We start from the raw sequence: 13489 nt of genomic DNA on the forward strand, positions 1-13489 counted from the left end.
GGCCGGGCCAGAGGCTCTGGCAGGAGCGGGCCCGGGCCGAGCGCTAGCTCGGGAGCCGCCAAGCTGGCGGCGGGCGGCGCTCAGCCTCGTTCGCAGCCTCTTCTCCCCAGCCGGGGAGAGCAAGCCTCGTCTCCCGCGTCCTCTGCCGACAGCGACCAGTCGCTCTGCACTGTCTCCCTCCCCAAGCCCTTCTCCCAGGCCACCCGAGGGTCCAGAAGCCAAGTCCCGGGGCTGTCCCACCGTCCGCTGGGTCCCACTGAGGCAGGTGGGTCCTCGCCGGAGGTCTCCAGCTCCATCGGAAACCGAGCGTTCTGGGCTGCCCAGACCCCGATGGGCAAGGGGACGAGGGAGCCCTCCGCGCAGCCGCGCGTGGGATGCAAGAGGACAAACTGCCGGGCACTTTGCCCCGGAATGAGATTGGGGGGTGCGTGGGTGGGGAGGTACCTCAGGAGGGAAAGGCGAGAGGGAAGGACCAGAGAGAGGAAGGAAGAATCAGGAAGGAACGGAAGGGAACTCAGAGCTGAGAGGAGGGGGGTTAAGACTAGGGATGCGGACCGGGCTCGGGGCCGCGTGGCCCACGCGGGCACTGGCCGGTGGATGGCAGGGCTGGGTGAGTTGGGACTGTGAGCCCGGCTGCCGAGAGCGGCGCGCTCCGCGGCACTCTGTCGTTGCCTGAATATTCATTAGACCGGCGGCTCTTTCTCCTTATCTAACGTTTATCTTATCGGCGAGTTTCGTTGCTCAGTGTAGTTTTAATCCCGGGCTCCCCTTTCCCCTCCCCCTGGCCCGCTCGCCTCCCTCTCCCTTCCTTCGCCTGCTGCTCCCTCCCTCCCTCCCTGCCGTTTCCCCCTCCCCTCCCCTCCCCTCGCCGGCACCGGAGTGACAGGCGCGGGGCCCTCCTCGCCGAAGCTCGGGGCTCCGGCGCTGGCGAATCACAGAGTGGTGGAATCTATTGCCTTTGTCTGACAAGTCATCCATCTCCCAGCGCGGGGAGGGGGAGGGGGTCTGGAGGGGGCTTTGCAGCTTTTAGAGAGACACACACCGGGAGCCGAGGCTCCAGTCTCCGGCCGAGCCTTCTCGCAGCCGCAGCCCACCTGGGGCCAGCCCGGTGCGGCCGGCGCTGCTCAGCTCCCTCCCTCCTTCCCGGCCCTTCGGCCGCGGCGGCGCGCGCCTGCCTTTTCTGGGGGCGGGGGCCCGGCTTGCGCTCTCCCCTCTCCGAGGCGCCCGCTCGGACATCCCGAGGATTGCTACTTCTCTGCCAACTTCGCCAACTCACCCGCACTTGGAGCGGCCCGGCTCCCCGCCCGGCGCCCTCGGGCCGCCCCCCCCTCGGCTCCTCGCCCTCTCCGACCGCCGCCTCTTGGATGACCGGGTTCCAGGGGAGCTGAGCGAGCCGCCTCCCCCGCCCAGCCTCAGCCCTGGCCTCAGCGGCCGCGCGCGCCATGCGCCCCCAGATCCCCCCGGCCCGGCCCGCCGCCCCGGGGCCGCTCTGCTGACCGCCCGGCCCCGCGCCCCGACGGTGGGAAGTTGCGGTCGCTGCGGTTGCAAGCTCCGACCCGCCCGGGAAGCGTCCCCGCGGGGAGCGCAGCGCGGCGCCCCCCGCCCTCCCCGCCGCTGCCGGGCGCCCGCTCACCTCCCCCACCCCCGCCTCCCCAACGTCCCTCCCTTTTCTCCTCAAGTCCTGAAGTTGAGTTTGAGAGGCGACACGGCGGCGGCGGCCGCGCTGCTCCCGCTCCTCTGCCTCCCCATGGATATGCACTGCAAAGCAGACCCCTTCTCCGCGATGCACCGTGAGTACCCGCGCCCGGCTCCTGTCCCGGCTCGGGGCTTCCCGTCCTAACCCTATCCTGTCCCGCCCCGCGTGGCCCTGGCCCCCTGCGCTCAGGTCCCACCTTGGGGACCACGCTGGCTTCTCTAGCCCCCCCCCCCCCTTCGTTCTTCCTCTTTCCCCCATTTTCCAGTGTTTTCAAAGCCTCCAGTTTCTCTCTTCTGCCTTATGTTCCTGGTACTTCTCCCTCTACCAGCCTTCCTACCTTCCCTGGTGCCCATCACCTGTCTTCCTTCCTTCCACCTGCTTCTTCTTAGGTCATCGATCCACAGCCCCTGGTCCTGGCTCCAGCCATCCTACTCCCTGGTCACCCTCTTGCCCTGGGCTGGGAGACTAATTGGCAGGCAGTTTTGAGGGGTTTGTGTTGTGGTGTTTGTTCTCTCTCTCTCTGTCTCTCTCTCTCTACCTCCTCCTCCCTCCATTCATCTCTACCTTTCTCAAACTTAGAGTGTGATTGTCCAGGAGGAGACTCCTAACATGGGCAGCTTCAGTGTCAGGACAATCAGGCAGAAGAGTGTGGGGGTGGGGTGCCCCCATCTGACCCTCAGCTCCTAGCACCTCCAGGCCCCGGCAGGGCTTCTTGTGAGCTGGTTTGTAATACTTCCTTCCTCTCCTTTTCTTTCCCACCTCCTTCCCTTCTCCTTCCCCTTCTCTTCTCCTTGAGTTGGGAGTCTGAGATTGGCAGGATGTGATGGTCATCTTTCTCCGCCTCTCCCTGGGAGATGCTCTAAAAACAAAGAGGGGTTCCAAGGAGAAATCCAAGTCAGCAAGAGATGGGAGTAGAGGAGCCTGCCAGGCGGCCCCTGGGCACAGCCAAGCTCCGCTTGCAGTTCTGGAGGCTCCTTGCCGGCCTCCCACTCCCTGGTGAAAATGGTCCAGCCAGTGACCTGGCCAGTGGGTAGTCAAAGAGGGAGAAAACGAGGGGGAAAGAACAAAAGGAAGGCAAGCAAATGCCAAAGCTGGGGAGAAAGGAAAGAGAAAAAAAAAAAAACAGGGGGAAGGAAATAAAAGAAAGAAAACAGAAAGGATGTTCCAGAAGAAAGAGAAGGGGAGAAAAATGAAAAAATAGAAAAAGAGGGAATTATTTTAATGAAATCTGAATTTATCTAATTCATGTCCTATATCTTTAGCTTGGAGAAGAATTCAGAGATTGTTTTTTGCAGGCTTTTTTTTTTCACTCCCAGATAAATGAATTCTAAATAGAAAACTTCTCCTCCTCTGTAGATTAATAATTAAGGATGGTTTGTAACTTTTCACAGGGAAACTTTTTTAGACCTGGCTTGGATCGGTGCTCTGGACAAGAGAGCCGAGGAGGAAGAGTTGTGTTTTTCTATAAGCATATAATTAGCGTTACAGGGGGAGCTTTAAAAAATACTCCTGGGATAAAATATATTTTCCTAAAGAATTTCTAAGCACAGCTAATCCAAGTCAGGGCCCTCTGGCCGCGGCGGATCTCTGTGAGCTGAGCCAGAAATCCTGTCTCCTTTTCGGAGTGAGTGGAACCAGGTCGACCCGCCGTCTTCGCCCAGCCCGCCGGCCTCCCTGCTCCGCCGCCTCTGCTCTCGCCCTTCTCTCTGGCTGATTCCGCGGGGAAATCTGCCGAGTCCCGGCCGCCCACTGGGTGTCACTTGGAAACCCAAAGGGGAGCAAGGCGAGCTGAGGGCGGTCGGAGGAAGGAAGAGACCGCGGAGCGAGCGAGCGAGCAAGCGGGCGGGCGGGCGGGCCAGCAATCAGCCGGATCCCGAGTCCGCGCCGGCGGCAGTGGCGCATTCCAGGCCCGACTCATCGGCGGCTCCCGGCCCCCTGGCCTGGACTCCTGCCGTGCCCCCTTCCCATCCCCTTCCCTTAGATTGGGGACGAGGGGCCGGGCCCGGAGCCCGGGGAGGCTGAATTATTCATCTTTAATCTGCCCGCAGCTGCCGCCTTTTCATACCGGTAACGCGAGTTCTCCCGGGGCCTAAATTATTGATGGTCGAGGTTTGGAGGGAGGGGAGGGGTGAGGAGTGGGGCTAGAGGTAGGGAGAGTAGCAGGGATGAGGGGCAAAAATCAGAGGTTGTGGCCTCCCTCAGCCTCCAGATCAGAAGCCTCTCCCCAGGGGTTTCGCCGGCCCTTGCTCTCAGCACCCCCAGAAGGGGACGCGAAAGAAACGAGCGGAACACAGATGTCCCCGCTTTCTCCGAAAGTCGGCTGAGGCTAGCAGGGCAGGGGCTGTAGGTTGCCGGTCAGGTCAGGCTGGCCGCTAGAACTCTGCGCTTGGATTGCTCAGGAACTGCGGCTGCGGGTTGATGGCTCTGGGTGCAGGATTTCTAGACTGCTGTAGGCCAGGGAGAACGGGGCGCCGCGCAGCGTCCTCAGGTCTGGCATCCGGTGACCACTTGGGCTCTGAGGTTGAGGGCCCGCGCTGGAGTTGGGTTGGAGACCCAGCGCCCTTGTCCTGGGCGGGAGAGCAAACGCCCTTGCTTCGCGGTGTCCTGGGAGGCTGCCGAGGTCTAAGAGGTCAGAGGGACAGGAGCTGGCTCCGGCTGGCAGCACGGGGTGCCCCGGTGAGCCCTTAGCCTGTCTGGGCCACCTGAGCCATGTTACCTAGGCAAGGCAATGGGTCCCAAGCCTGGCGCAAGGCGGCAGGCAGACAAGCCCCTGCAGCCTGCGTTCTCTGGCTGTTACCGAGCAGAGCGCCCGGCCGCTCTCCGCTGCCTCCCAGTCTCTGAGCGCAGCAGGCTCCGGGCCCCTGCCTCTTCAGCCTTCCCTCCTCCACCTGGCGTTCTTTGAACTTTAGACACTAGGGAGACCAGTGGGAAATATGGCCCCCAAATATATAAATACAGAAAACATAAAGGAAAGGGAAAATCCCGGTCAAAAACCAAAATAAAATAAAAACAAAAACACAGGGAAAGAGGTAGGAAAACTCCAACTCTGATTAAAAATAGATACAAGAGGTAGGGAACAAAAGGAGAGGGGCAGGGACTTAGCCTCTTTCTGTCCTTAGAACCCTTTTGTACTGAGTCCACCGGTCCCAGACACCCCCCCCCAAATCATCTGCCTCCAAGCCCTAGCACGCACCAATGACTCCCCCTTGCTTGCGGCTCAGGCGGGATCCCGCTTCGCGCTGCTTCTGTTCTCTGCTCGGCCCTTCCTTTCCTCTCCTACATTCTTTCCTGCCTGCATTAATTCCCCCTCTTCCCTCTTTCCTCTCACCCTGCTTCTCCATTCCTTCCCTCACTTTCTCCCTTGCGAGGTACTGGCCTTCGAGACGCGAGACGCGTTCTTCCCAGCCCTCTGCCCAGCGTCGCGCTCCCGCATCTCTAACGCCCCGTGGGTTTCAATCCCCAATCCGCCGCGTGGTGTTGACCGGACCACTGTTCTTCCGGGAGTCCGGGATCATGCCCTTGCGCCCTGCCTGCTCCCTTTGCACGTCCTGGGCCGCGGACCCTGACTAATGGCCGGTCCCTGCTGTCTGTGGGGTGTTGTGTTTTTTTCTTGTCTCTCCCCAGCAGGACACGGGGGTGTGAACCAGCTCGGGGGGGTGTTTGTGAACGGCCGGCCCCTGCCCGACGTGGTGAGGCAGCGCATCGTGGAGCTGGCCCACCAGGGTGTGCGGCCCTGCGACATATCCCGGCAGCTGCGGGTCAGCCACGGCTGTGTCAGCAAAATCCTGGGCAGGTGAGGGCCTCAGAGCTGCCCCTGGGAGACACCTTGCCTCCTTATCCCTCCGCCCTGGGTCTCCAGACCAAGGACTTGGCTAAAAGTCAAGGACGCCAGTGGGAGAGGGGCTATCCAGATACTCAGAGGTATCTAGAGAGCTGCTCCTTTCGGTGAGGGCGCTCAGGTGGTGGCCGCGGCCCCAGGAGCCAGGGCGGAGCAGGGTCACTCAAATTCCGCCCAGCCTCAGGGTTCTCGAGGCTGCCAGTTTCCAGCCTTCAGTAAGGGAAGGACTCCTCTTCTAGGAGAGTTAACGCAGACTGGGGAGGGGGGTTGGAGGAACACGGTGGGGAACGGAAATGGGTCCCCAAGAGAAGAAAAAAATCAGCACTGGGTAGGGGAAAGGAGGGTCCTGGTTCTCAGGGGGCTCTGCGCTCAGTAGGAAAGGGCTGGAGGTGGTGCCTCCGCCATGGTGGCCCTGGAGGCCTGGAATCGTGCTGTTCCTCCAGTTCCTTCCCAATGAAAGTCTGGGCTTTCAGACTCCCAGGGGCGCCTATTCCCGCTGGTGTGCTCACAGCCCCCCTCCCCCGTGACTGCCTTCCCGGAGGGAGTGTCCCTCTCGTCCTCCCCTTCATCCTCCAGGCTATCCCTCACCCTAGCCACGCGCCCTCTGGAAGCTGGCTCAGCCATGCTGAGTCTTTTCCCTCCACGCTCTTGCCTCGGGTGGGAGAGTGGCTCGGCCGCTCTGGAGCCTGCAGCCTCCCTGCCCCCGCCGTACGTAGCCTGCTTCTCGCTGACCCCGCCGGCCTTCCGGGCGCAGGTACTATGAAACCGGCAGCATCAAGCCCGGAGTGATCGGAGGCTCCAAGCCCAAAGTGGCGACCCCCAAAGTGGTGGACAAGATTGCTGAATACAAGCGACAGAACCCAACTATGTTCGCCTGGGAGATCCGAGACCGGCTCCTGGCCGAGGGCATCTGCGACAATGACACGGTGCCCAGCGTCTCCTCCATCAACAGGTGAGCAAGCCGCCCGGGGCTACGGGCTAGGGGCGGGACTCCACCTCCCAGCTCTTGCCTACCAGCGCGACTCCCAGCTTGCGGTCTCTGTTCTTTCTCCAGCCCCTGCCCTTGCTCCAGGATCTCAGCCCCAACGTCCTTTAGGCAGGGAGAGGGGACCTGGGAGGCAGAGAGCTAGACAGACAGACAGAGCTGTCTCCAGCTCAGGGCTGGGTATTCCCTGCCAGGCTTCTCCCGCCGGCGTCCTGGAAATGAATCCAAGTGTTTGTGGTAATTAAGACTCCAAGATTACGTGCCTCGGTATCTAGAGACAATCACAGCCCACAGCCGAAGCCTTTAAAATGACCAGTGTCTATTCATCGCTTCCAAACAGACTTCCCTTTCTAAAGGCATGCTCCCTTCTCCAGGGGCAGCCTCCTGTTCTGGCTTCCCCACCCTCCCTGCCAACTCCCACAAAGCTTGCCTCCCAGGAGCCCAGGCCATGCTAGCCAGCTCCGCACAAATTTCCGGCCTACGAGCACCGAGTATCCAGGCCTGCAGAGCAAACGCTAACCACCAGCCAGCAGTTGGCAGGGAGTAGAGAAGCCGGACAAGGAGTGGGGCACCAGGCAAGAAGGGAGAGCTCTGGACCCCGAGGCTCAACTTTAGGGTGCTTAGGGCCAGGACTCAGTCTGCACCAGATGACAGGCTCAGGCACATGGGGACGACATAGGCTGGAGTCAGCCGCACATATAGCTGCACAAGGTAGTCTCCCAATCCCCAAGCTACTCTAGCACGCTCTCTGGCAGAACGCACGTGCACACCCCATGTACACACACCCCCGCCAGTGTGCAAATGGGCCTGTGCTGGGTACAGCACATGCAAACAGCAGTTGGATGCAAGAGCCCAGGATGGCTCCGACATCACGGAGCTGTGCAATCTGACATCAACAGAGACCCTGTACAAGTTCCAGACTGCTTGGCCGGCCTTTCAACCCCTGCCCCCCCCCCCCCATTTTAAGGCAGATTCCCAAATTAGAAGAGGGTTTCCTACCCTTGTTATTCTTTGCACTTTTCACGGGCTCATTATCAGGACAACTAATAATTCAGATGGTGCCTTTTCCTGAAACTGGCATCACGTATTAAGGTTTTTTTTTTTTTAATATTTTGCAAATGATATGGAATTATCCCAAATCATCCTGAAAACAGCAGGTAAAATTAGCTGGTAGAATGTACCTTGGCTAAAGAAGATTCCCTCTGCCACACTCGTGCTGTAACGTACTGCGAGGCGACCCCAGAAATTATCCCAGTGTGTGCCATCTGTATTAAAATGGTTATTCAGTTATGAACAGGGTAACATAATACTGATCAGCTAATTATACACCCTCCGAAAACCCTCCAGCTCCCTGGGCCTGGCTCACTAGGTGTTGAAAGCATAGCGGTTTGACATTCAGACACCTTCGGAAGAAGCCCGAGAAAGACTGTGGGTGGTTTGGGAGGGGAATGTGTCTTTTGCATTTAAAAGCCAGAGGAGGCTGGGGAAGCTTTGGGGCCGGGGCGGGATTGGCGGTTAGGGAAGGGCAGGGGACAAAGCATTGTTTTCTGAGCCATCTGGAGACAGCCTCTTGGCTGTCTGCTGGTCCTGGGAGTGAGTTGGAACTGAGATCTTGCGAGGAGAGCAGCCTGCTGAAGAGCAGTGTTGTTGGGACTGGGCGCTGGTGTTCTGGGGGACATTCCAGAGAAATGCTTGTTGTCAGTGATAGGATTTGCAAGCCTTTGGAGGAACCCAAGACATGCACGCACAGTTAAGGCAATTTGCTTTTCTTGATGGGCAGAGGGCCGGAGCGATCAAGGCAGTTATGGTGGCAGCCTCCCTTGTCTACCACCCCGTCCAGCACCCACCCCCGCCTCTCCCCCAACATATACCCTCTCAGGCTGAGATGTTTTGGGAAGCTGGCTCATGCAAGAGTTTGGGAATGCCCTCATCCTGAAAAGCCACAGAAGACGGGGAACGGGTGACCCCAGGATCAAGCTCAGGAGCCTTGGGGTACTCCACCGGAATTGGGGGGAGGTAAAGGAGTGAGGAGTAGAGAGCGGGTTGAGAGTGGGAAGAGAACAGCCTCAGCTTGACAGCTCTGACCATGGCCCCGTCTGCTCAGCGTGGCGCCCCACCACCTAAGGGGCACAGAGGCTTCCTCGGGTGTGTAGAAATAGCCATCTGTGGGCAGGTGTTGCTGGAGATGGAGAGAGAGTGGGAGGAGAGGAACGGGGAAGCCACGGGCAGCATGGGCAACCAGCCCTGGGCCTGTGGTTAGGCCTCCTGGCTTGCTTTGTCAACCAGGAGCAGTCAGGGTATTCTGGATTTCACTGTGGGACAGAGTCCTACCATGGTTCAAATTTCGGAGGAAGATTCTGAGGGCTTCCCAGTGTGCTGCTGAGTTGGGGCTGGAGGGATGCGTCTGGGCCCCCGTGCCCTTAGCTTCATCCTTGTAGGTGCTTTGCTTGAAAGAAGGAAGGGTTTATTCTGAGATTTGTTGGTCCACCCTGAAACCGGATAAAGCAGGATGTTTCTGCCAGCGTTGGTGATGTCGGGAACTTTGTGAATTCTCATCCTCTATAGGAAGAGCCTGGAGACTTTCCTCCATGCAGAAAGTGCACTGGGGAAAGGGTGGCTCTTGAGTTTAGAGTCTTACTGTTGGTGAGGTGTCCACTCGTCTTAGGTACGTGTAACCATTGTCAGAGTGTGCATGTGCCGGTGGTTGGCAAGAAAGGAAGTCCACACATGCTCACCCACCTGAGCCAAATTGTGAGATTTTTTTTCATTTTCTCCTCCCCAAAACAGATGCTGTCGCCGCACTTGAAATATGCTGTTATGGTTACAAACTCAATTGCTTTTCGTGCCTCTAAAATTGGTTTTGGCTTTCTCTGATCCTGTCGCGATAAAGGCTTGGACATTCAATCCGTACACTCCACTGGCAAATCCTCAGAGAAATACCTCTCTGAGTCAATGGAGTAGGTCAGGGAGGCCTCCCAAAGCCACTCCTGCCCCCGGAGACCACTGTCAAACACCCAGAGGGTTGACTGGATTGCTTAGCATGTGGAACTTTTGTGACTCATTCTTGATGTTGGGTTACTGATTGCTGACCAGGGAGTTGCCAGTTCTTCAGCTTGCACGCTGCCACTGTAGAGGGTGGGTGTTTACGAACAGGTGACTTGAGGTTGAAGCCTGGTGTGGGAAATGGCCTATAGATGGGGGAAGTGATGCTACCGAAGGAGGAAGTCACCCAATTATAACGCTGAGCAATTGACGAGGCAGGAATGATTCTCCTGATTATGTGCCAGAGTCTCCTGGTTTGGCTGTTGCTCTGGGCAGAGAGTACTGCTCCTTTGAAAGAATAGGCGCAAACTCCAAGTAGAGTCTAGGGTTACGGAGGATCCCCTGAGGGTGCCCCCTTGGAACAAGTCGATAAAAAGGCCGTTGCCCTCTTAACTTTTTCAGCCTGCCCTACACTCTTAGGATCAGGGCCTTCCCTGCTCCTAGATCTTTGGACTGGACTCTTCCAGAGTCAGTTTCTCGCTGATCACCTGCTACCCACACTCTCTCTCAGCCTGTTTGGCTCTAAGTGAGCACGTTCATTTTCCCAGCAGTGGCAACAGTGGCTTCAAGGCTGCAGTCCCAGGGCTGTTCAAGAATTCCATCCTGTGTCGTTCACAGGCCTCATCAGAGGTCTGGCAGTGGGGTGACAGTCGTGGGCCAGCTGTTCATTCAAAGACTATCCAAACAAGCCAGGAGCCACTCATCCTAGCTGAGGGAATGCTGAAGACACGTAGACATGTTCAGGGCCAGAGCCTGTGTCTGTCTCTCTGAAACCTGGGTTCTACAACATCGCACTTTTGACTCTTAGACCTGACTTGGCCAGAAGGGCAGCTTCACCTGCCCCATCTCCATAGTCGTGGAGCTGTTTCGTGGTCAGGGCTGGTGGTCTCACGCCAAAGAGCTAAGGCAAGTTGGTGAGCTAAGAGGAAGACTTCTCTCCTCAGAAGAATGGGAGAAATAAGGACAGAGAACTTGCCTTCTGTGGCCTGGGACCTACCAGCCACAAAGAGCCCCAAATAGCGAACGAATATGACAGTTTCTGTCTGAGAAGCCTTGCTCACCTGTCGTTCCCCGGGGAGGGCTCTCCCGCTGCTGAGGTCCCCCTGTCATTAGACAAACATGTGTAATAGGCGGGACTGCTGATCTTATTTCTTAAAACGACCTGGAGTTCTCCCCCCGAAGGGTCATTTTTGTTCCCTTAGTTATGTTAGACTTCTCGGCCAGTGGTTGTATTGGTCTGACTGTTTCTCTCGTTGGCTGGCTCAGAGTGGGCCCTCAGGCCACCAGATGGCTTCAGGTGAGAGCAGTGGCTGGTGGTCCTGAGCTCTTACCTCAGCTGGCAGCTCTGGAGAAGAGGAAGACAGGAGGGCTTGTTCCTAGTGAGAACTCTAGGTAGGTTTTGGAAGGCGATGCAAGGAAGAAAAGAGAGGGAAACTCCTAACTAACTAGCTAAATAGTGTCCCAACTATTTTGAGAACTCAATAAAACAATCACATCAAATATGAAGAGGCATAAATCTTGTGTCTGCACAGGTAACCTACTCAATTGCTTTTATTATCGCTCAGGCTGCCTCCATTTATTACCGTCCACAGCCTGGGCAAAGGAGGTTGCATAGAGGGTGGTCTCCAGTGCAATCCTACACCCTGAGAGGCAACAATCAGCCCATAGAGCCAGGGATTTCGATGGGAGCTCGGGAAGGGCCCATCTGTCTGCATGAAAACCAATCAATAACTCTGTAACCAGAGCCCTTGTCACAGGGAAATGGACAACACAACAGTTCAATACAGGGGCCACAGGGGGAATTAGCCAGTGGAGATGGGGGCCAGGCAGGAGCAGACCCTGGAGAAGGGAAACAGGGTGCCTGGAGAAGGGAAGGTTGGGGAGGGAGTGGGCTGTGGCAGGGGAGAGCAGCGGCTTTGTGTGCATATTGGCAGAATGGGTGAATTATTGTGTAGAGTAGATCCAGGGACGGAGAGGCACTGTTGGAAGTCGGTTTGGGAGGGAACAGTTGGGCTTATTCTGGCGCACGGGAGAGAGTGTGGTTGTATATGTGATGGTATGTGCTTATAGACTAGAACATCACAGATTCCAGAGAAGGAGTGGCAATGGTAGTAACGGGTGCAGAAGGGGAATCGCCACCCCCGACCCCTGCCACCAAGAGCCTGCACCACGAAGAGGGGCTTGGTATGAGCCAAAATGGGATAGGGGTCCTGCTTCCCCGTCTTGTGAGCAGGACTGATAAAGGAATACTGTGTGCCAAGGGCTCCACCATATGCTCCTAGCTTCGGAGATCTCTGGCTGTAGCTACTTTGCAACTTCCCCTCTTAGTTTCAGGTTTGTCCTTAGTCCCCCTTTGTTGCTACCTGGAGCTGGAGGTCCTCACGGCAAGAGGAAACGACGTATATGTATTTCCTTTTCACTTCTGGTCCTTTAAAAGAGTGCACTAAAGTGTTCTAACCTGGGCCACCACTTCTCTGAACCCCTGCTGTTTCCCCCCACTCCCCAAGCCAGTTGTCCAGAGTTCAGACCCTTGCAAAGGAAGCAGTTACAAGTACAGCTTCAGTCAGTGCAGCTCACCAGCCATGTGGGTGAGTCTAGAAAAGAGAGAAGGGCCCGTGACAGATCTGAGGCGTGGGAAACAGTATCTCACGACAATGCCCAAGTAACAAGTGAAACAGATGGGAAATTAAATCACATTGGGTTTATCTATCTACCAGGAAGCCACGGGGTTGAATGGTTTCCTCCTGTTGAGCCTGTTGTTTTGGTGCCATCAAGGTGCAGCTTGCACATATTCACGATGGTTTCTAGGCATAGAGGTTGACATCTTCAGTGCATGTGTATTTGTATATGTATGTGTGTGCCATCCCGTGTCTGCTCTTTGGTAAAAGGGCGAGGAGGCCAAGAGCAAAGGGAGGAAGGCCCACAGGACGTGACCTACAATCACTGACAGAGGCTGGACACCTTGTCTCTGGCCCAACAGTTTAACCAGTGATGCAGTCATGGGGCCATTGGCTGATAATAGGACTCAGCTGAAGATTCTTTGTTTTGTAATTTGGGCAAACCCAGGTCAAATTTTCCTTCAATCTTTATTGGCACTGTAACACTCCATGGTCCAGTTAGCCCCCCAAAAGAGGGCCCTGGCTACAGTGATGTCACCTTTGTAGTGGAGAGCTGAATGGTCAGCGGTCCATCTTCTCTTAGATACCTGACTCCCAGCCCAGTTGGCAGGACTAGTTAGGGGCCAACTGCACAAGCAGCCGAAAAGATGCTCTTCCCAGTGGGTCTCCTTCCTATAGACTTGTGTCACAGAGACCCACCAAGGAGTGCGGGTCCCTCCAGCAGGAGGCATGGCAGCAGCACTGGGGGATGGTCATTGGCAGAGCTCTCCCAAGGACCAGGCCCTGGGCCCAGCTTCCAAGTCCTTCCCCAGTAACCCAGATGCCAGGAAAAGAAAGGAGAGGCTATGTGTGAGAACCACGTAAATGGGAACTGGAGTGGGCTTGGAGACCAGGAAGGGCATGAAGGCACAGGCAGATGCCTGGGGGCTCCAGAGAGGGCTGGGCCTCGGGGAGCTGTTGGGAGTGGGAAATAAGAGGAGAGTGACCGAGCACTGGAGGAGAAGGGGCAAGGCCTTGTGCAGTTCCCTGTGGGAACTCCTGGGTGGGAGAAGAAGGTATGTCGAGGGGAGGTACGGAGAGGGGAGAGGCTGTAGAGCCACGTTCCTCTTGTAGCCCATCCTCAACAACCACACACAGACACACACACACACACACACACCCTGGACTCTGTCTTTTGGTTTCTGAGGGATAATATATATGATAAGGAAGTATTTTGTGTTTTTCACATAACAGTGAGAGAAAATGAGACTTGCTGACCTTCTAGAGAGGTCAGGTTTACCGTAGGGACGTGGATGGAGGAGGGTAGGGCT

General features: G+C 56.9%; 1 protein-coding gene across 12 annotated transcripts in view; it reads left to right on the forward strand.

Moving 5' to 3' along the window:
* The first annotated feature begins 1634 nt into the window (after nucleotides 1-1634).
* Nucleotides 1635-13489, forward strand: part of PAX2 (paired box 2) — a 77760-nt gene continuing 65905 nt past the window's right edge. For 3 of the 12 annotated variants that reach the window (XM_019459167.2, XM_019459165.2, XM_053909850.1), the window contains exons 1-3: nucleotides 1643-1790; nucleotides 5321-5489; nucleotides 6289-6486. In XM_019459167.2, the coding sequence (XP_019314712.2) occupies nucleotides 1748-1790; nucleotides 5321-5489; nucleotides 6289-6486 (410 nt within the window). In that variant the 5' untranslated portion in view covers nucleotides 1643-1747. Of the gene's footprint in view, nucleotides 1791-3895; nucleotides 5490-6288; nucleotides 6487-13489 lie in introns of those variants that run through there. The other 9 variants (XM_019459164.2, XM_019459166.2, XM_019459169.2 and 6 more) reach the window with 7 other exon arrangements.

The sequence above is a fragment of the Panthera pardus genome, unplaced genomic scaffold (assembly GCF_024362965.1).
Source record: "Panthera pardus isolate Hobbes unplaced genomic scaffold, ASM2436296v1 HiC_scaffold_22, whole genome shotgun sequence".
NCBI lineage: Eukaryota > Metazoa > Chordata > Mammalia > Carnivora > Felidae > Panthera > Panthera pardus.